Raw genomic sequence first — 22,511 nt, 5'->3', positions numbered from 1 at the left:
CTAAACTACCACAGTAGTCCAAATTTTGCACAATGGATTTATGTGTGACCACGTTTTTCCCTATATGAACTATTGCTCCAGCCTATGCAGCCCGACAGCTATGACCATGCCCCTACACTGAACCACCTGCATTGCCAGAACTGCATTTAGCCTATCTGTGATTGCATTGCCAGAACTGCATTTAGCCTATCTATGATTGCATTGCCAGAACTGCATTTAGCCTATCTGTGATTGCATTGCCAGAACTGCATTTAGCCTATCTATGATTGCATTGCCAGAACTGCATTTAGCCTATCTATGATTGCATTGCCAGAACTGCATTTAGCCTATCTATGATTGCATTATTATATTGACAATACGCCATTTGACCTAGGTTGTGCCCTGCGTTGCACCCTATGGTCGCCAGCAAACAACATCTGTCCTATGCTGAGCCCTGTGTTGTACCCTATGGTCGCTAATAGACCACACCTGACCTTTGCTGAGCCCTGTGTTGCACCCTATGGTCGCCAGCAAACAACATCTGTCCTATGCTGAGCCCTGTGTTGTACCCTATGGTCGCTAGTAGGCCACATCTAACCTTTGCTGAGCCCTGTGTTGCACCCTTTGGTCGCTAGTAGACCTCATCTGACCTTTGCTGAGCCCTGTGTTGCACCCTATGGTCGCTAGTAGACCATATCTAACCTTTGCTGAGCCCTGTGCTGTGCCCTATGGTCGCCGCTAGACCTCACCTGACCTTTGCTGAGCCCTGTGTTGTACCCTGTGGACGCCACTAGACCACATCTGACCTTTGCTGAGCCCTATGTTGCACCCTATGGTCGCTAGTAGACCACATCTGACCTTTGCTGAGCCCTGTGTTGTACCCTATGGTCGCCATTAGACCGCATTCTCCTGCCTCTGGAACTGGAAGAATGCTATACCTAGCATTAGTCCTCTGTATCATGGTTACAGTTACACAGGTTGTCCCTAGCAGTCAAGATCACATCGTTCAGTCACCAACACCTACCTCAAACCTTAGCCAACACACTATTAACGCTATGCAACCTAATCTTTCCACATTCTGCAAGGCCCAAGAAACAACACTTTATGCCTCCCTACCCTGTACCACTTCCAACAGAAACAACAGACTCCGTGCAAGACTAGCCAAACTACATGAACCACTCAGAAGAGCCCTTCCGGCCTCCAACCTCAAAACCAACTACAAACCCAACCCACGATTGCCCAGCCACTCTAAATGGCCTACTCAAACAACTTCCTTGAATGTGAACACCCTCCAGCTTAATAATCTCCAACCCAAAGCCTGCCCCACCGTAGACAAACCCATCCGAGTTAACAAAACTCCCAAGGACCCTCCTCTCAAGGGAGCGCTCCTTAATGCTAGATCACTAGTCGCTCACGCTACGGATATCGCCGATTTAATCACGGAAGGGAACCTGGATTATCTTGCAATTACGGAAACTTGGCTCCATAATGCAGCAGGACCTGCCCTTATGCTAGCTGTCCCTGACGGCTACACCATAATCAGACAAGACCGTGATAATGCACGAGGTGGCGGCATTGCGATTATTTCTAAAACGGCTCTTGGTCTGGGATTAGCCCCTACCCAGCCTCTACAATCATGCGAAACCCTCACTGCCAAAATGCAGATAAATAAATTGCAATCCATTACCATACACCTTATATACAGACCACCCGGCCCTCTTGGTACCTTCGAGGAAGACTTGCATAATATAATTATGAACAACCTGAAACCTACCACGCAACTACTTATATTAGGTGACTTCAACCTAGGATTCAACGACCAAATGGACAAAAATGCCACAGAAATAGCTAATACGATCAAAGCACTAGGCCTTACCCAAAAAGTCACTACACCCACCCACCTTAAAGGGAGAATATTGGACTGGGTAGTGGACCTTAACTGCTCTGCCACCATCACCTGCATCCTGCCTTTAGCATGGACAGACCATTCTCTGATCACCTTTCTCTTATCCACTATCAGACCCACTCCACTGGCTCGACCACGAGTGCCACCATGCCCAACCAGAAGCAATAAAAGTATCACGGTAGAAAAAAATCATCCCTGCCATACTGCCTACTCTTAACGCACTGCCCGATAATCTCGACCCCAGCAGCCGAGTTCAGGAATTTAACAACATTATGCTCACCACATTGGATAAAATTGCTCCCATCAAACTCAGACCGAGCAAACCCATATCCCACCTAAACAAGTGGTTCACCCCACAACTCAAAGACCTTCGTACCTTAAAGAACAAAAGCGAAACAAATTGGAGACTATGCCCCTCTAGCGAGAATAAAGCAAATTAACTGCACTTTCCTAACACTACAAAAAGGAAATCTGCCAAGCAAAATGCGACTCCTACGACGAGCGTATTGCTAATTCAAACTCAAGCATGAAAGAACTCTTCTGTATACTCAAAAAACTAGAGTCCCCTATAGCTATCCCGGATGTCTGCACCAAGGACAAATCCTGGTGTACAGATATACAACAAGCCTTAGCACAAAAAATTGATACACTTCAGAATAAAATTCAACTAAAAAAGAAGGCTCTAAACCTACAGCACTCGCCTAACACTCTCCTGCCCAACGAGCCACCACCGGTACACAATGCCACATTCCACTTCTCTAAAATGTCCATCCTAGAGGTAGAAAAAAATTATCCTATCTTTGAAGCCTTCAAACTGTAAAGGTGATATCTGCCCTGCACAGCTAATAAAAGACGCTGCTAGAGAACTCTCCCCATTTATAACCAAATTGATAAAGGCCTCATTTGCTACAGGTACCATACCTGCCAACCTCAAGCAATCATGGGTCCTACCACTCCACAAGAAACAGACACTTGATCTCCTCATTCCTACAAACTACCGGCTTATTACCACGGTCCCATTTTTACTAAAAATACTGGATAAGGCCGCCTACACTCAAATTCAGAAGCATCTAGAATTGCACAAACTCCTGGGCAGCAGACAATCTGGTTTCCGTCCACTGCACGGAACTGAGACTGCCCTAATTGACCTTAAGTCCCAGATAGACGAGTTGAGAGACAAAGGAAGGACAGTACTCCTGCTTCTACTCGACCTCTCCGCTGCATTCGACCTGGTCAACCACAAGGTCCTATGTTGGCACCTTGACTCTGCAGCTCACTTCTCCACGGACGCTGTCAAGTGGATCGTGTCCTTCTTGAGTGAGAGGACCATGAGAGTCTTCTCCCCCTCAGCATCAGCCGATCCTACACCTATCCTATGTGGTGTTCCCCAAGGATCTTGCGTCTCGCCAAACCTCTACAACATCTTCACTAAGCCACTGTTCGACGATCTGGACCAGCTGGGTATCACCTACACTAACTATGCAGATGATACTCAGATTCTCCTACCACTTTCTGGGGATTACGGTACGGACATGGGCCTAGTGAACAAAGTTCACCTTATCATCCAAGCATGGATGGCCACACACGGTCTATGCTTGAACGATGATAAGACTGAACTAATAATATTGGGCTCGCAGGCCAATATAAAAAAAACTAGGTCAAGAATACTCATCTTTCAATATTGACGGCAATACTATTAAAGTCTCCAAGGAAGTAAAAACGTTGGCATTCTACCTGGACTCCACACTATCCTTTGACAAGCAGGTCAAATCCCTTACCTCGGCCACGGCTTACACATGCAAACTTCTCAGAGCCGGTAAACCGTTCCTCTCCGACAATAGCTGTCTGATCCTGGCTAGAGCTCTTATACGCTCTAGAATCGACTATTGCAATGCCCTCTACATTGGGGCTAACAAATCCACCATTCACAAGCTCCAAACGCTACAGAATAATGCCTTAAGAGCAGCCCTTGGCATAAATAAGACAACCCACATTTCTGCCTTGAGACGTCAACACAAATGGCTCTCCACATCCAATAATATTCTTCTAAAAACACTCTCTTTGACACACAAAGCATTGAACAATGCGGCCCCTAGCTACCTTATAGACAAACTTCAGAGAAGAACTTCTCTCAGACCAACTAGAAGTGGGAACACCAACTGCCTAAATATCCCCAACTACAAACTTACTACCATCGGAGGTAATGGCTTCACCGTTAAGGCAGCCAAAAGCTGGAATTCACTGCCCCAGGAATTGAGAGCTGACCAATCATATCTACTCTTCAGGAAAAACCTATAAAACACATCACTGCCACTAATCCTTAGCTTCCCACCACCCTCTCCCTGAGGACACTATCATGTAATTAAGAAACAGTATATCCTGTTATATTCTTTCTGTATGTAAATACTGCAGCCCATGTATATGCAACCACACAAGCTCTACATCCTCAGTGCAGGTACCTTTACCTCAGTCCTATTGTTCATATTGTATATATCCTGTAATCTTGCAAAAAAATTTCATTTTGCTATATGTAAATTCTGTAACCTGTGTATACGTAACCATGTAAGCCTTGCATTTCCTTGTTGTTGCGCCGTTTTACTTACAAGTCTGGTGTGCTTAACAAATGAACAAACAAACATCCATAGCGGCCCTGAAGGCGTCCCTGGAAATCAAGATGGGACACAGTTATGGCAAGACGTGAGGTCCCTGGCAGACCGAGTGGGTACGGCGGAACAACAGGTGCAGCAAAACAGCACCAACATTGCAACCACCCAGGCCCAGATGTCAGACGTGCTCTGACGGGTGAAGATCCTGGAACAGAGGGCAGAGGACGCAGAATGGAGGGCCCGAAGGAATAATATCAGGACCCCACGAATTATGTCAAGAATCTCTTGCTGCAGTAAATTGGGGTAGGGATATTGTCCCATGGTTTCGCGGTGGAGAGGGCCCATAGGGCCCTGACCAGGAGGCCCCAACCGGGAGCCCCCCTTCCCCCCTGCGATCAATGATCACAAGAATGATGAGCTTCAAAGAACGAGAACAATTATTTACATTTTCAAGAGAAGGGGTGGGGGGGTAATAACTAGGAACTCCCCCAGAATAACGATCTACCCGGACTATACAATCCTGGTCCAAAGACAACGTGCACGCTATGGCCCTACCAAGGAACGCCTCAAAGCAACAGGTCTGCATTACATGCTGCTGTACCCAGCAAAACTGAAGGTGATAAGAGAGGGCAGATTTGCACTTTTTTAAATTTATTTATTGTACAATAGCCAAAATTTGACTTTTAACACATTTCGACATACAGTAGACCAAAATAAAACAAATAAAAATCATCCAACACTTTACATGCTCTAAATAACACAAAAAAACAGTACATACATCATTAAAAAATCAAAAGAGAATAAGATGAAAGAAAAAAAAAAGGAAAAGGGATTCAAATCAGCACTAACAATTCAATCTGTTACTAACTCTAATATCCTTAGACATCTTCCCACCACAATTGATAGAGCCATCTCATTACCAGAAGATAATCTTGCCCAAAAATCATCGGTATTAAGATGGGACTCGTCATGAACAAATCTACTAAAATGTCTTGCCCTGATACTCCAGGTCCCAAGACAATTAGATAATAAATGCTTAATAGTCTGGACTTCGCTACTAGGGCACCTGTCAGAAATTGATATAATCCCCCCCTTCCTTATCTCTAGTAGCTAGTAATTCTAGAGTGGGGAGTAGGTTTAAGCGAAATCTCAAAAAAAAGATCTAAACCAAGAATTAGGGGACTTCTTTAAATAAGCCGGCACGAATGATAAGCGTTTATCCAGCACTGTCAAAGAGGCTAATCTTTTGGTTTTTCGCATATCATCAATCGTGTCTATCCAATCACCCAATTTCATTTTTTCTTTCACTTTTAATGGGTTCTGCAGAAGCAACTCAACATGACAGTCACGGCCAGACAATAGTTCTAAACGTTTTTGGCCAAATCTATACACAAAATCATTGTTCCCATGTTGTAGCTCTATAGCTGTTTCCTCAAAAAGGGAATTCTTTGGAGGGTCTAGGATTAATCATTAGAGAGTCAACCACTTCCATTCTAGCCATGATCTGAGTGACGAAAGACCAAGTTCATAGCGCAAGCAAACAATGGGAACACAGTCTGGCAGACCCAAAGTACGTTTCCAAATCCTAGATTCTATTACATCCCAATCTATCTCCAAAGCTACAGCGTTATAGTCTAAACCGTATAAAATTATGGGAACTACCCTCCCTATATAGAATCTTAAAAGGGGAAGGATTGAACATTTGCCAAAAGTTGGAATTGATTTTTTTCATCTGAGCACCTAGTTTCACTAATTTTAGATCAATAGATGACAACAGGCTATTCTTTGTTGGAAAAGATCTTCATACAGCTCCCAGATAAGTTAATTCTGAGACAACCTCTACCGGAGACTGATCCAACTTCCAGGCAAAATTCTTCACTATTTTATTTGGTCTCTTGAATAGAAGAATCTTGGATTTTGAGGGATTTATATTTAATTTATTGCTCCTGGCATAGTATTCTAGCGTGGACAACAGACATTGCAGCCCCACTTGCGAATAATCCAGGACTACTACGTCATCTGCATACGCTAACCAATTTATTTTTGCATTGCCAATAGATGGAGACATTAAACCAATATCATGCAGCCAGTTAGCTAGATCCGCCATAAAAAGGATTAAAAGCAGGGGGGGCTAATAAACTTCCTTGTTGAACCCCTCTAGTTATCCTAATTGGATTAGAAAGCAAGCCCGATCTGCCAAGTCTGACCCGCATGTAATTATTAGAGGGCAGCTCTCTCAGAATGGAAAGTAGACCAGGAGGAATTCCCCAGGCATCAAGTTTTCCCCACAGTAAATTCCTATCAACCATATCAAATGCCTGGGATAGGTCAATCCAGGCTCCAAAAATGGCAGGGCCACCCTTGATAAATGACTTTGCAGCAAGGCAGTTCAAAACAAGCCTATTCAATGAGATAGATAAGCCCTTTCTAAAACCAGATTGCTGCTTAGGGATAATTCCCTTTGTTTTTGCCCAGGCTTCAAATTAATGATGCCCGAAAAGATTTTACTATCGGCATCTAGCAAAGAAATAGGGCGATAATTAGAAGCCAGTGACCTATCACCCTTCTTGTAGATAGGTATAACTATGGATTGTTTCCAAGAGTATGGAATTCTCTTCTGGGTAATGATGTTATCAAAAAGTAACTTTAGAACCTTCGCCCAGGTAACTGGGTCCAATTTCAGAATCGAGTTACTCAAACCATTCGGACCAGACGCTCTTGAGGCTGGAGATTTCTTCATTAGCAATTCAAGGTCCAGGACATAAAATTCAAGACACCAGTTGGATATTGTATCCACAACTAAGCACACTGGAACCTCAGAGTCATAAACCTTGGCAAAATGGTCAAACCACACCCCCTCCTGGATGACAGAATCCTGTTTCTGGTGATGGGTTACCTCATTCATTCCCACCATTGACCAAATGTTTCGAGAATTCCTAAGAGATAGAGCACAGAGCATTCTCTCTGCATCCTGCAGAAGCACCAGATGCCTATAGGCACGAAGCCAATTCCTATAGTTATTTTTTAGCTTTGCTACTCCCTCCCCATAGGCTTTCAAACATAAAGCTGATCTCTTTAGAATAGATCTGACGCCTCAATTCAATCTTTTGGGCTATAATTTGATCGTTGAAGGAATGCTTATAGATCTTGTGGGGTTTGTGCATGGGAAGCACCACCGGAGCCAAATCGGACAGAAAATTAAAAGAAAAACAGGAGTACAGGACTCAGACAATTGCTGGACAGATAAATAACTCCCCCTGTTTTTCAGCTCCTTGTTCAGCAGTTGTCCCCCTTTGGGAAACTTTCTGATGGCATTATTAATAAAGAGCTCTTGACCATAGCGAGGGGCCACTAAAGCACAATCATAAGATGAGGCTACCTTCAGCATAGCATGGTCATCATTGTTCCCATCATTGTTCTAAAAGATATTTCTTGAGGCAAAAAGGTAATCAATCGTAGAGAAAGAGGAACCTCTATGCCAGGAAGGGGAGTTCAGAATATCCCCCCAGATGTTTCCATTCAGCATGAAGAGATTCCAATCCTGCATGAACTCTACCCATATTTTGCCATTACTGGACTTCTGTTTGAAATTTCCGACCTTGGGTCCAGTGTAGAAATACATTGGGAGTTGAGATCCCCGGCAATAAGAATATCATCCGCCGGGAATCGCAAGGAACAATCAACTAAACCATCAGAAAGGGCATGCAGAAACTCAGATAATGAAAGGACACCAGGGTTCCAATACAAATCTACCACTATCCAACTTGAACATTCTATAGGACCTCTTCTTGAAAGTCTCACTAAGGATCCTCTGGATACCGCTTGAGATAATAACAGAGGATTTAAAGACTTCCTTACTAGAAGCCACCAAAATACCCCCCATTGGTCTACCAACCCCTGAGTCCAAGGCCAACTGCTGAAGAATAGAGTACCCATCTATACCCACCAGACAAGTTAGCCAAGTTTCTTGGAAAAACATTAGATCAAATGTTTTAAAAATGTCTGATCTTCTGGGCTCCTCATAAAAGGAGGCATAACCTCTAGTATTCCATGATAGCACATTAACCTTAATCGACCCTAGAGCTTCGTTGGGTCATACCCATCTTAAGAAAAACTTGTGAGATTACTTCGGGGAACATATCCCACACATTCGGTTGAATAAGTGCGGGAACATCCTTAGTTATTGCTCCCCAAGCATGATCTTGATTAGCTGCCTGGCAAGAAAGCGCAGAAACGTGTACCGGACAAGTCAGAGAAATCTTCAAACCCCTTTGATCCCAAGCCACCACCTCTCCCATAATTAAATCTAGACCAAGTTTTGACTTCAGTACTATTGCCGCCGTATTCGTATCAGAACCAAGTGGAAAACTCACTGCCTCAATGTCTGCTGATGTAAAATACTTCAAGGCTGGAATTGACTTCTTTTCCAAAAGAATTGCAGATCGATTTAAAGGAGAGTCATTACGTGCAGATGTAGAGTGTCTTGACAAAAAAACTCTCAGTTCTGGATTCTGCTTATACGATTTATCTATCCTCTGGCCTCCTAATGGGATATTTCCATTCCCTATCGGAAGTCCTGTACCAGTAGGAACTCCAGTTCCGATAACTGGAAGCAATCCTTTCTGCAGATCTTGTAAATAACCATCAGACCTGTGACGAACAGATCTGTCAGGCGGACATTTAGTTACAACAGCAGTATTTACTTGAGGATTTTCAATACTAGAAGTCACGCCCTTGGTCCAGGGACCTAGGGCCACCCTCTCGATTTTCACCAAAGGGTTGGGCGGTGTCTCTTTCTGTTTTGCCAATAATAAGATAGGTGCAATTTTCTTTGGTTGCTCTATAGGTTCGGTCTAACTTCCCACAGTTAATTTACCACTAGGCACTTAAATTTTGGCCATTACCTGGACTTTTTGGGCTTTCGATTTAGGAATTTTCTTCCCCTTTTTAGAATCTGAGGGCACCGAAACCTTTTCCTTTTGAGATTTTTCAAGGTTCTTTAAATCGTCTTTTAACTTTCGCAGATGTTGATTAGTTTCTGAAGCAATCTGCTTTTTTTTCCGTTTGCGCTGTTTATTTAGTGGAGAGATGATTTCAGCAGCTACTATCGCCCTTCTTTTTCTTTTCCTTTTAGACTTTCCATTCAGTTTCTTGCTCCGAGGAGCTACCAAATCCGAATCAGAAGAAGAGATGTTAATTGGAGGACCCACGTCCGAGACGATAGATTGAGGTTCAATGTCCGCCATCACAGCTAATCTCAAGAACTCCTCCATCACAGATGCTGAGAGAGGAGTATGATCTAGAGTAGCCTCAGATAGAATAGGGGCAAGAGATCCTGGAGGTCCTTCCTGTGTCTGGTGATCATGACGTTCTGCTTTTTCTAGTAGAATCACAGACACCTTTTTTAAATCCCTACATAATTCAGTCAAATGATCCATTTTACGGGATTTGTCCTTTACTTATTTATGAAGTTCACTCAGGAACCCTCCCAATGAGTCATTAATTGCTGATTTTAAAGCCACCATGGTTATTTCGTTTAATTCCAAGTCCTTTGTGATCTCTAGTAGTATGCCCCTTGCTGGTAAACCTCAGTTTTCAAATTTTTGAAAACCTTAACCAAAGAGGATAATACAAAATTTAGAGCCGTTATGGTTGGTGGCACGAGTTCCTCAGGGGTGTTCTGAGCATAGTCAGCAGGCCTCTCTTGTTCAGATGATACATTTTGTGGATCATATGGCGTCCCTGGGCACCTTTCTTCATCAGGTCTCAGTGCCACCCCCACAAAGGGAGCCGAAACCACCGCTTCCAGCTCCAACATGTCATCTCTAGGCTCACCAAAATCATCACAGGGATAAGCCACAGGAGCCTCTGGTTGAACTGAGCCCACCCCTGGAGCTGACAAAGGAGGCATAGTATTAGTCAAAAATGGCTCACTGGTAGAAACTAGATGGTTTGAAATCACATTCTTCATAGTGGTAGTCCTCGGGGTAAAGTCAAGATTACCTTGGAAGAGGGCACGGATGGGATGGTTTAAAGGCATTGACTCGCCCCCATCTGCCTCAACCGCGGTGATAAATCCTGAAAACCCGATCCTGTTGGTGACTGGTTATCTGAAGGATAGACACTAGGGGGTGGAAGAAAAATGCCCCCTCCTGATTTATATGGTTTGGACAAAGACGCTCTATCCCTTTCCTTCTCTTTACGCACAGGCTTCTTGCCCATTTCCACCGGGGCAAAATTTGCAATGATCCACGGGCTTCTGAAGGTAGAGCCGCACTACGAAGGTCATACATTCCCCCCTTTTGTATTAAAATAATTGATTTAGACAGGAAATCACACTTGTGATTTAAGGAAATCACACTTCCTTAAACTTAGGTCAAAGGCAAAAATGCCAGCAGTCCCTAAGTCAAGAAAAAAAAGATAAAAACACACAAAAGGCAAAAAATGGTGTAGTAAAAAAAAGGGAGAAATGACCGGAGTGCTTTATTTGTTTTCACGTAGCAATATCTCGGGTCAAAGGTGCTGTCAGCTGTCAGCGCTCAGCCCTCAGGACCTACTCAAGGATAGTAGCTCAAAACCTTCACAGCCTTATTTGAATCGTGCCAATACAGGAACTACAAGAAAATAATACACCAAGCGTGCAGAATACAACGGGCGGCCGACGAGCCTCATCCCCGCACACTTACCCACTCCAACTCCCGTCAGGGCCGAGGATTCCAAGAAGCCCCGGGAGCAGGGGGCGGAAAACGGCAAGCCAGTCCGAGGATGATTAATCAGGAGTGGATTGGAAGGAGCCTCTGCCACACTCCTCCAATCCACCGCTTTCACCCCCGCTTCCCCCACAGAGCTCAACGAAGCTCCGCTGGGCTGGGCTGGACTGCGCAGCACTGCACTACGCGCAGGGCACAAAGCTCCGACACACCCCGACTCCGGCGTAGCAGCTCCCCGCTTGGGTCGGGACGGGTCTGTAAAGCCGAAACAGGAAGAGGAACGTGGAATCAGAGGAAAGGACCTGGACGCAACAGTTCCCCCCTGCTCACAGCCTCGTAGCCTCGTAACTCATAACAGACTGTCAAGCCACACTGATCAGACGCACTCAGCCGCTTTCGACAGTCTCCTACCTTCCTTGCCTGAAGTTGTAATAATTCTGTTAAACCAAAGAAAAGTGGCACTAATAGAATTACTGACCACTGCATTTCTTCGAGACAACAGAAGAAGCCCAAGCATGGATGGACCAACAGGGTATCCCGCAAGGGAGACCCAGAAATGCCAATAATGATGGAAATGTACCCAGGGGACACCAGGAGTGAGTCTACAATGGAAAAGATGGTTCCAACATCACAGATATTACGCAAGCCAGATGGAATACAATCAAAGGAGCAACAAGTTTCGGTATTGCGGCAGAGTGGAAGGACACGCAACCCCAAGACTTTGTTTAGTTAGGATGTCAGTTTTAAGGCCTCAAGCTGCAGCGGGCCATTCCCACCTGGGTGGGCGGAGCAGGAGATGCAGTGGAGCCCGAGCAGGGGGAGGGTGGCTGGGTGTTTGTTTAATAGTTGTAGTAAGACAGTTGTTTGGTTTGTTGGTGAAAGGCACGAATAGTGGAGGAAGCAGTATACGAAGAAGTACAAGGCACGACGCGGGTGGTGATGGAATTGATATGTATCAAAAGAAGCAAGCCCGGGAAAACATCCCCAGTCTATTGTCCATCATGGCAATGAAGAGCACTACGCAAGCTGACCCGCAGAAGGACATGAAAGGGGCTGACTTACAGGGCATACCACTAAAACAGGGCATACCACTAAAATGGTTCTGGACTAAGTGACCGTAGCAACCTGGAACGTCAGAGGACTCCATGCTTATGTCAAGAGACTCCGAGTATATGCCTGGCTGAACAGGATGAAGGTCAAAATAGCTTTGCTACAAGAAACTCATTTAACGCCCGAGAAGCAATCCAAAGTGGCTAAGAAATGGGGAGGCCAAATGTACAGTGCGACATACCCCAATTATGCAGGGGTGGCCTGATATGGGTAGCCCCAGGAGTCCCATTTCAATTGATAAAACAAGATGGAGACCCGGAGGGCAGATTTGTGATAGCGCATGGAATGCTGGAGAACAAAGAATTATGCTTGATAAACACATGTGCTCCAAATCATGACGCAACTGAGTTCTTCAAGAAAATTGCACCTAAACTGGCCCGATACAGAGAGGCAACATTTATCTGGGCAGGCGACTAACTTCACCATGGACCCGCTTCTGGATAGATCGTTGACAAGTACAGGAAACCAGCTCTGCCAGAAAAGGCCCTATAAACGATCCTGAATCAACTGCATCTAGCGGACGTCTGAAGGAAGGTACATGGACAGGGGAGAGGGTATACACACTATAGCGCCTCCCCATGCGACATTCACACACATAATTACTTATTCACGGGCAGTGAATCTCTGTGGAAATTCACGAGGATACATATTAAGGCGTGGACACTATCAGACCATGCACCGTTGCTAGAGACATGGGCATGTACTTAGGAAGGCCCCTATACCAACGTGGTGGCTGAGGGCGGAGGCGTTGAAGGAGGGTGAGTTCCAGGAACACGATGCAAGACGCGATAGAAGATTACTTCGAACACAATGTGGGAAGTTTAGAGCACAACGGTATGATCTGGGATGCCTTTAACTTGGCGATAAGGGGGGCAGCGATAGAGAAAACAGGGGGACTAAGAGGAAGCACCCTGGCGGATCTGGGGGAGGTGGAAAGGGAGATAGAATTGTCCGAACACCAAGCGGGTATAACTGAGGAGGAACCCGGAGAACTCATGGAGTTCAGAATGAGATGTCAAAAACTGGGAGAGACTGGGGGGGGTTGGATTACGGGAGGTACATATAGAGATTGCATGCAGAGGGGGACAAACCCGGCTGGCTTTTGGCTTGGCTCACCAAGCAGGAAGGCAGGAGAGACCCTATAAACGCCATAAGAGATGAAGCAGGGAAGGAGGTCAGGACCCAAGAGGGCATTAATATATTCTCACAATTCTGTGAGAAATTGTATCCTCCCAATCCTGCGGTGGAAATGGGCGATATGGCTGAGATTAGACTACCAAAGATAGAGGAAGAGCAGGTTCAGATACTTGAAGCTCCACTCACGGTGGAAGAACTGGAGACTGTGATGTCTGAGCTCTCATCGGGCAAAGACCCGGAACCCAATGGGCTCCCAGGCGAGTTCTACAACGAATACAAGAGCACATTAGCACCAAGACTGTTGAAAACATATCAAGAGGCATATGAGAAGGGGCAGTTGCCTGATAGTATGTCAGAATCAGTAATTATACCCATCCTCAAACCAGGGAAGCCACCACTAGAATGTGCCGCCTACTGGCCGATCTCCCTCATTAATGAGGACTCCAAATTTCTTACGGCGGTGCTAGCCAACCGGCCTAAGAGGGTGATACCCATGCTAATCCACACCGCCCAAACGGGATATGTCCCGGGCAGGAACACGACGTGGAATCTGCGTAGACTCCACCATGTGGTAGACCAGACAAACAATACACGGGGCGAATGCGCTATAGCGTCACTGGACGCAGTTAAAACCTTTGACTCTGTGAATTGGGAGCGGCTGCTGAAAGTCTTTATCCACTTTGGGATAGGGGAGGGGTTCCTCCGCTGGGTTGGGTTGCTATATAAAAATCCCAGAGCGAGAGTCAAAATTGGGAGACCTATCACGGAGGTATGGAGTATTTATAGAGGCACGAAGCAGGGATGCACAGTGTCACCGATATTGTATATACTGGCCCTCGAGCCGTTGGCGGTCTTCCTGAGGGCGGAATATGGGGACACGGGGATAGATGTAGATGGGATTATACATCAAACATTGTTATACGCAGACTAAATGCTCCTCTTTGTGGCGAACCCACGGGTGCACTTGCCATGCTTATTGTAAGCAATAGATGCGTACACCAGACTCTCAGGAATAGCCATCAACAAAAACAAGTCCTTGCTGTTCCCCCTGGCCGATCTGAGATGGGTCCCCTCGGGCTAATTGTCACACCTGGGACTCACATGTGCACCAAAATCTTTCAATTTTCTGGGGATAGAGGTGCACCACGATACTAAGGACACACAAAAATACAACACACTGGTAGCCCTCGATAAGACACAGAAGGCATTGACCTTCTGGAAGACACTTCCGCTGGGGATGATTGGGAGAGCGGCCCTGCTGAAAATTACGATATTGCCACTCATGTTAAACTACCTCACAAACATCCCACACACCATACCTAAGGCGTTCTTTACACAAATGCACAAAATGGCACAAGAATTCCTGTGGGTTTGAGGAGGAACAGGATTGCCTTAAACACTTTGCAAAGGGACTATGAAGCAGGAGGCATCAGATTGCCGGACTTTGAACGATATTATTTTGCAGGGCAACTGCAATTTGCGGTTAGGTGCCTAGGGGATGAAACATCAATAGACTCACTACTCTTCCAGCTGGCGCTGAAGCAATACTATCTGAGGGAATTGTTATGGATCGACAAGCCCAGGACCAGGACCCTACACAACCTGGTCAAACTGGGCCTTACCTTGTGGAACAAAGCATGGAAACTCCAGGGCGAGGAGAACCCCTGCTCTGCACAGATCCCCCTCACAAGGTTTGCGGGTGTAGACACAGGGACCCTCATAATATACCGATCTCAGTGGGAAGCCATAGGGATAGCCCAGATAGGGGATCTAAGGAAAGAAGGACAATGGGTGGAACTCCGGAACTTGATGGAAGAGCACCATATACACAGTAGTCAGTTCATTTTATACAACCGCATGATCCAGCCATTTAAGAAAAGATTGCCGGAACTGCCGGACTATGAGGATTCGGAGGGGACGCTGGACACGTGGTACGATGTATCAGAAGGAGGACACACAGTCTCTAGACTGTACGAACGATTGCTGAAATCTAACAATGATCGGGAGCTGCAAACAAGATACCGATGGGAAAAGGAGCTCCAGAGGCCCTTCAGCGACCAGGAATGGTCCAGAGTCTTATGATACCCGTAGAAAGTGTCCAGGAATGCAAGATTCAGGCAAGCACAGCTATACCTCATGCATAGAGCATATCTCACACCCAGGAAGATGACTGATGAAGATCAGGGAGCTCCGGGGATGTCCACGCTGCGCCGAGTAGGAAGCCGACATGCTGCCCATGTTCTGGACCTGCCCAGTGATAAAGATCTTTTGGGAGGGGATCAAAGAAATGGTGGAGGAAGGAGGAATTCACATGCAAGCATGGTCCCCTGAGTCGTACCTATTGGGCCTCTTCCCTAGAGGAGACAAGCACAGAACACACCTGGCCAAGATGAAAGACCTGGTGTGCATTTTGGTAAAAAGACGGATAGCAATGGCATGGAACTCCAGCTCAGTACCGGACATAGGCTCATGGTGGACAGATCTCAAGAAATGGTGGGTGGCGGAGACAGTAGTGTGGACTAGGGCGGGAGAGAGGGAGAGCGGGCATAAAATACTTGCATGGAACTCTCTGATACAGGGCTTATTTGGACATATTGATGTGAGCAGTGCAAACTGACCCGGAGGAGCGGAAGAGCATCAAATGGAAACCGCCAAAGAGGAGAGTGCCCCCGACAGAGAAGTAAAGGGGATATGGATCTGATATTGGATTGGAGAGGACTGAAGGCTATCAACCAGGGCAGCATGCCATGGAATTGTGCCACGAGAAATGATGATGCAAGGCCGAATCCACGAAGAAGTGCCAGAGTGATTGTTATGTTTTGTTGGTTGTTGTTTTGGTTAATTGTGTTAAAGCAATAAAGAGTTAAAAAAAAAAAGTTTAATCAAAATAATCAATGCACGACATACAGAGTACTATGGAAACAAGTTTTCCTAGGAGAATTACTGGACCATAGAAAATATAAGAATGTTGAGTGAACTTTTGAGAGTATGGGGGAAGGTGTGTTTATATATAACTGTTTATAATGTAGAAAATGATGCTAAACAAGAACTACAATGTATTTTTGCATAGGCTAGCATTATGTTAAGTAGCCTGTCCCAAACGGAACCCCGGCCATGCAAGAAGGGTGACTGCAGAATCCCAGTAGTTTTGAATGAGCTATGCCAGTATCCAGTGACCAAGTTGAAGAGTATATAAAGGCGCCTGCTTGCCATCAGTCGGCAGGAGCCAGCCACGGAAGACGGAATGCTGTTCGGGGTGGGGGGGCAGAGGCCCCTGGCACCCCATTCGCATCTTTGTGCAGATTAAAGTTGGTTATCCTTGCAAGAGGAAGACTTGTGGCCTTAATTCCCTAGAGGGGTGCATTTACCCTGGTGTGAGCGTGATTAGGGGTCCCTGTGTTTAAGGGGTACGCCTGTAAATTGGGCTACCTTTCACTCCCCATTCTGTCAACATATATGGGGTTCCCACTGTATTGTTGTGGTTGACGGATGTACTCACTACGGCACAAGTGTGATTTGCAAATACCAATCAACATACACATAAAATAACATACTTGTTGTGTCTTGACGTGACACATGTTTAAGTGTGTCTCTAAACCCAATCATCATTGCCATTTTGCTCTGATTCTATAGGTGTTTATTATTTGACTGGCAGTTGCAGTGATAAAGCTGCCAAAACACCACATCCTAATCAAACTGTGTCTGAGACAATAAGTGCCGGGGCTCAGAAATAAGTGCCAGGGCTGAGCCCTGGCAAACACTCCCAGTAATTAAGTACTATGGCAATGGCAAGGGTAGAGGAGTGACTGGGCATTAGCGGCCATTAATGTTCGGCACAGGTGTCAGAGCGGAATTTCTGGCCTGTTGATGCACGTGCATTGAGAACCCAATGTGTTGCAACATATTCACCATCCAAAGAAACGTGTGTTGTTTCCACACTGTGGGCTTTGCTAAGTATCTTGGTTACGTTTCACACGGCTTCTGCTAATGATTCTGACGCACGTTAATAAATTACATCTGTTAAAAATGTATAACAGTCTTCAATGGCACGAAAGGTCATGGCTTTGGTTATCGTAAACCTAGGTTATGCATGATCTGGGCGAGTGCCGTTTGTTTACACATAGTACATATACATGAGACCATGAAAGTGAGTTTTTCAACATTGTTGTCCATTTTGCAGTGCCTATGGATTGCTTCTAAGCACATTGAGGATAATTACATTTGTCAGCTTTTATGATTTATGTAATGTTGGGGTTGCCATGTGGGGTCCATTCTGGTGCTTGGCCCTGATGCCCTTGTGTCTAGAAACCATGCTGTGGCTGTTCCCCAGGGAAGCTGGTGCCCCCCCCCCCCCCAGTGTATCGGAGCACGTGTGCGAGAGATAAGAGACTGTCTCCAGAGGGGACAGCGAGGAGGCGATTCACAGGAGAGGAGAGGAGGGAAGGGGAGAGGGGGAGGTGGGACGGGGTATGAAGAGTCACGCCATCCATGGCATATTGCACAACTCTGGTATGAGTGAGGCCCAGTCCCTGCCCGCATCCTTTCTCCCGGGCGCGCCCCTCCATCTTCTGCTTCTATGCAGTGCTTTGAAGCGGCAATCAGTGCTCCACGAGCAAACTTGATATCTGCTCCGTCTTCCCTTCCATGTGGCCTCTAATGCAGGTCCTTCTCAGCACATTGAAGCAGTCTTAGGAGAGCACAAGCGCTATAAAAGCAACAGCAGTGCCATACCCAACCTGACTAGTCCACACAGACCACGGAGAATCCCAACCCAGGACTGCATGCTCAACCCGACAAGTCCACACAGACCATGAAAACCCCTAGCCCAGGATTTCATACTCAAGTTCACACAGACCATGGAGAATCCAGTCCACACAGACCATGAAGAATCCTCACCCAGCACTGCATACTCAACCTGACAAGTCCACACAGACCATGGAGAATCCTAACCCAGGACTGCATACTCAACCTGACAAGTGCACACAGACCACGGAGAACCCTAACCCAGGACTGCATACTCAACCTGACAAGTCCACACAGACCATGGAGAACCCTAACCCAGGACTACATACTCAACCTGACAAGTCCACACAGACCACGGAGAACCCTAACCCAGGACAGTATACTCAACCCGACAAGTCCACACAGACCACAAAGAACCCTAACCCAGGACTGCATACTCAACCTGACAAGTCCACACAGACCATGGAGAACCCTAACCCAGGACTACATACTCAACCTGACAAGTCCACACAGACCATGGAGAACCCTAACCCAGGACTGCATACTCATCCTGACAAGTCCACACAGACCACAGAGAACCCTAACCCAGGACTGCATACTCAACCTGACAAGTCCACACAGACCATGGAGAACCCTAACCCAGGACAGTATACTCAACCCGACAAGTCCACACAGACCACAAAGAACCCTAACCCAGGACTGCATACTCAACCTGACAAGTCCACACAGACCATGGAGAACCCTAACCCAGGACTACATACTCAACCTGACAAGTCCACACAGACCATGGAGAACCCTAACCCAGGACTGCATACTCATCCTGACAAGTCCACACAGACCACAGAGAACCCTAACCCAGGACTGCATACTCAACCTGACAAGTCCACACAGACCACGAAGAAGCCTTACCCAGGACTGCATACTCAACCTGACAAGTCCACACAGACCATGGAGAACCCTAACCCAGGACTACATACTCAACCTGACAAGTCTACACAGACCATGGAGAACCCTAACCCAGGACTGCATACTCATCCTGACAAGTCCACACAGACCACAGAGAACCCTAACCCAGGACTGCATACTCATCCTGACAAGTCCACACAGACCACAGAGAACCCTAACCCAGGACTGCATACTCCAACCTGACAAGTCCACACAGACCATGGAGAACCCTAACCCAGGACTACATACTCAACCTGACAAGTCCACACAGACCATGAAAACCCATAACCCAGGATTTCATACTCAACCTGACAAGTCCACACAGACCATGGAGAATCCTAACCCAGGACTGCATACTCAACCTGACAAGTCCACACAGACCATGAAGAATCCATACCCAGCCCAAGAGGATGGAGTGATGAGGCTCAAGCCTCCTGTGAAAGCAGCCCCACTGTGACAAGTCCACACAGACCACGAAGAACCCCAACCCAGGACTGCATACTCAACCCGACAAGTCCACACAGACCATGAAGAATCCATACCCAACCCAAGAGGATGGAGTGATGAGGCTCAAGCCTCCTGTGAAAGCAGCCCCACTGTGACAAGTCCACACAGACCATGAAGAACCCCAACCCAGGACTGCATACTCAACCCGACAAGTCCACACAGACCATGAAGAATCCATACCCAGCCCAAGAGGATGGAGTGATGAGGCTCAAGCCTCCTGTGAAAGCAGCCCCACTGTGACATCTCCTCACAGACCATGAAGAACCCCAACCCGAGAGGATGGAGTAACGGTGCTCAAGCCTCGGTATACAATAATCGCCACTGATGGAGACACTCTGTCACAAGAAATAATCTTGACTCTGGGATTGGGGGTTGGGGCATGGAAATTCAGAGGGCTATGGGGAAGATGAGCATCTTTGGAGGCTTCTGAAGGGGGGAGGGGGTGGGGATGCGGGTGGGGGCTCCACATTATGCGCAGTCAGACAGCAGCCTGGTCCTGGTTGGGATACTTCGGGTGCACACACTTTCCTTATCTTTTGGGGAGCCGTAGCAAGCTGTCAGGTGTGGAGGGCAGAGTGCCCTTGTGGCATTGAGGGTCCCAGAGGCTCCAGTGACCAAGGAGAACCCCAGGGGCTTGTGGAACGCCTCCCGGGGAGGCAAAGAAGCTTAGAGATGGCTTGGAGTAGAAGCACAGGGGTTCAGAAAGCTTTGGGGGCTGCATGGGGCTCCAAGCGGTGTAGAAGGGGGTAAACGCTGAACAGGCTTCCAGGCGGTTGCAGGAGGACAGCCCGAGTCACATTCCGCAGACAAGAAGATGCAATTCAGTCTTCATCAGGAGGTGGCGCTGGCGTCAGGCATACAGCGAGGGGAAGGGCAGGTCAGGCGTGGGCTGCAACCTTGGAAGAAAAAGAAACATCTATTAAGGGAAAAAAAGGAGGTAGATCCTCTCCCCCACCCTGACCCTCGCCTCCGGCCCCCCAGTAGCCCTTTCTTACAGAAGTGAGCAAGCCAATGAAACCTGCAGGAGCAGCGCTGGGGGGAGCCTGCAAGAACTCCTGTTCAGGGTGTGGGGTGACCTTCCTAAACCTGGGTAGAGGCTGCCCTGGACACCCCAGAAGTAGCTGTGGTTGAGTAATCAAGGCCAACATGCAGTAGGGGAGCGGGGTGCCAAGAATACAAGGGGACAGGATACAAGAATGTGCACTGAAGGCATCATGCGTCAGACACGGACAACAGGTTCAGGTTCCATAACAAAGTGTTATTAACTCAAAAAGGCAGGCTGGAGTAATGCCTAACTTGCCTTCTGCTAAGGTGGCTTTTCCCTACCTAAAGAAAACTAATGATAGTCTGCACCAGGAAGTCCAAAGTAAAACATCTATCTGTGTCCTAAACCTATACACAACTAACTGCATTCAATGTGTAGGGATGTCAGCATCAAAAAGGAACTGTGCAAGTAAAGTTCAGCGCTTCGTCTAACTCTTTGGCTTGTAATCAGTGTCCCCTTCCAACAGTTCAAAGTAGTTCATCAAGCAGAGGGGTTCCCTTCCCCAAGAGTTCAAATCTTCCAGCTTTTGAAACAACACTTGACTTCAATATTGCAATATGGTCTTTGCACAACACAATCTTCTAGAGGTGTTTTCAGTGGCTTTTCCATTCAGGGGGTACCCGGTCTAGGCGCAGCTGTCAGACCACACGGTCCACCCATTACAGATCACGTAACCGGTACCCTTCCTTGACTGCTTCTCCTTGGACTCCAGTCCACTGCTTCTCCTCAGCAATGGCATTTGCCTCAGTCAAATGTATCGCACACTCTCTGACAATGTATTGTGGCTTGTTTAAACACTTTGTGCTTGTTACACTTCCTTATGTTTCCTTGCCTCTTGCCAATGCTTGCTTCCTTGCGATGTACACTTCCTTGAACTTGCTTGGCTGTGGCCAGTAGTATATCTCTCATGTTTTGCATTCAACTCTTTGTGCTCTCTTGGCTTTGCTAGCACTTCTTTCATTTAGTGCAGTTCATTATTCCCATGCAGTCACAATTTTCCTTTCAGTTAAGTTCATACTCCATCTCTCACTCCTTTCAGGGTGCCAGAGTGTTTTCAACTTGTTCTCAATTTGTTCGATATTCATGATACCTTTACTTCACTTTAATTGGCTTTCAATTCATTCAGGATTCAAAATACGTTTCCTCTGCTTTCATTGCGTTCAGTATTTAAAATACGTTGCATTCACTTTATTTCTGTAACCGCCTGCCACCCCGGTGTTCCCCCTTTCTGGTTTCACTCACTGGTCGGTCTGACGACTCCTCGCTAGTCCTTCTGTCACCACCGGTTCCTGGTTCGTTGTGCGGTCGCTTGTGTCTTCTCACGACTGGTCTTCTTTTGGCTCGAGCACACCCAGCAATGCTTCCATGGTGAAGCAGGTTACATACAACCGCAAATTAACAAGGGGGTCCTGGGAGTCTCTCTGCCAGACATTAGTCCTGGTTACGAGAGACTTACCCAGAGTCTTTAGCTCACTATCTTTCACAGAGAAGAAATATCCCAAACATATCAGTCTTTGTCCTACCCTGAGGCAGTCCAGCACCGAAATGCTAGGCAATTCTCCTCTGAACAAGAGTACCAACAGCATCCCCAGACACGTGTTTCGGTTTGGTTGGACCTCATCAGTAGGGAGGAGCTGTGCCTCTCTAAGAATAGTGAGCAAGGGGTCCACGTCTGGATTCCCCTAGTAACTTAGGGTGAGACCCAAAGTTACTTAAATATGCAAATTGACAAGGGGGGGGGGGGTCCTGGGAGTCTCTCTGCCAGACATTAGTCCTGGTTACGAGAGACTTACCCAGAGTCTTTAGCTCACTACCTTTCACAG

General features: G+C 46.7%; 1 protein-coding gene across 1 annotated transcript in view; it reads right to left on the bottom strand.

Annotated features, from left to right (window-relative positions):
• Positions 1–5,125: 5,125 nt before the first annotated feature.
• PHYHD1 (phytanoyl-CoA dioxygenase domain containing 1) overlaps positions 5,126–22,511 on the bottom strand; it is a 139,077-nt gene continuing 121,691 nt past the window's right edge. The window contains exon 11 of the mRNA XM_069609199.1: positions 5,126–20,539. Within this exon, the coding sequence (XP_069465300.1) occupies positions 20,494–20,539 (46 nt within the window). The 3' untranslated portion in view covers positions 5,126–20,493. The remainder of the gene's footprint in view (positions 20,540–22,511) is intronic.

Source organism: Ambystoma mexicanum, chromosome 8 (assembly GCF_040938575.1).
Source record: "Ambystoma mexicanum isolate Mex_15411 chromosome 8, UKY_AmexF1_1, whole genome shotgun sequence".
NCBI lineage: Eukaryota > Metazoa > Chordata > Amphibia > Caudata > Ambystomatidae > Ambystoma > Ambystoma mexicanum.
The sequence above is the reverse complement of the archived record's forward strand: the minus strand, read 5'-3'. Positions and strand labels throughout refer to the sequence as shown.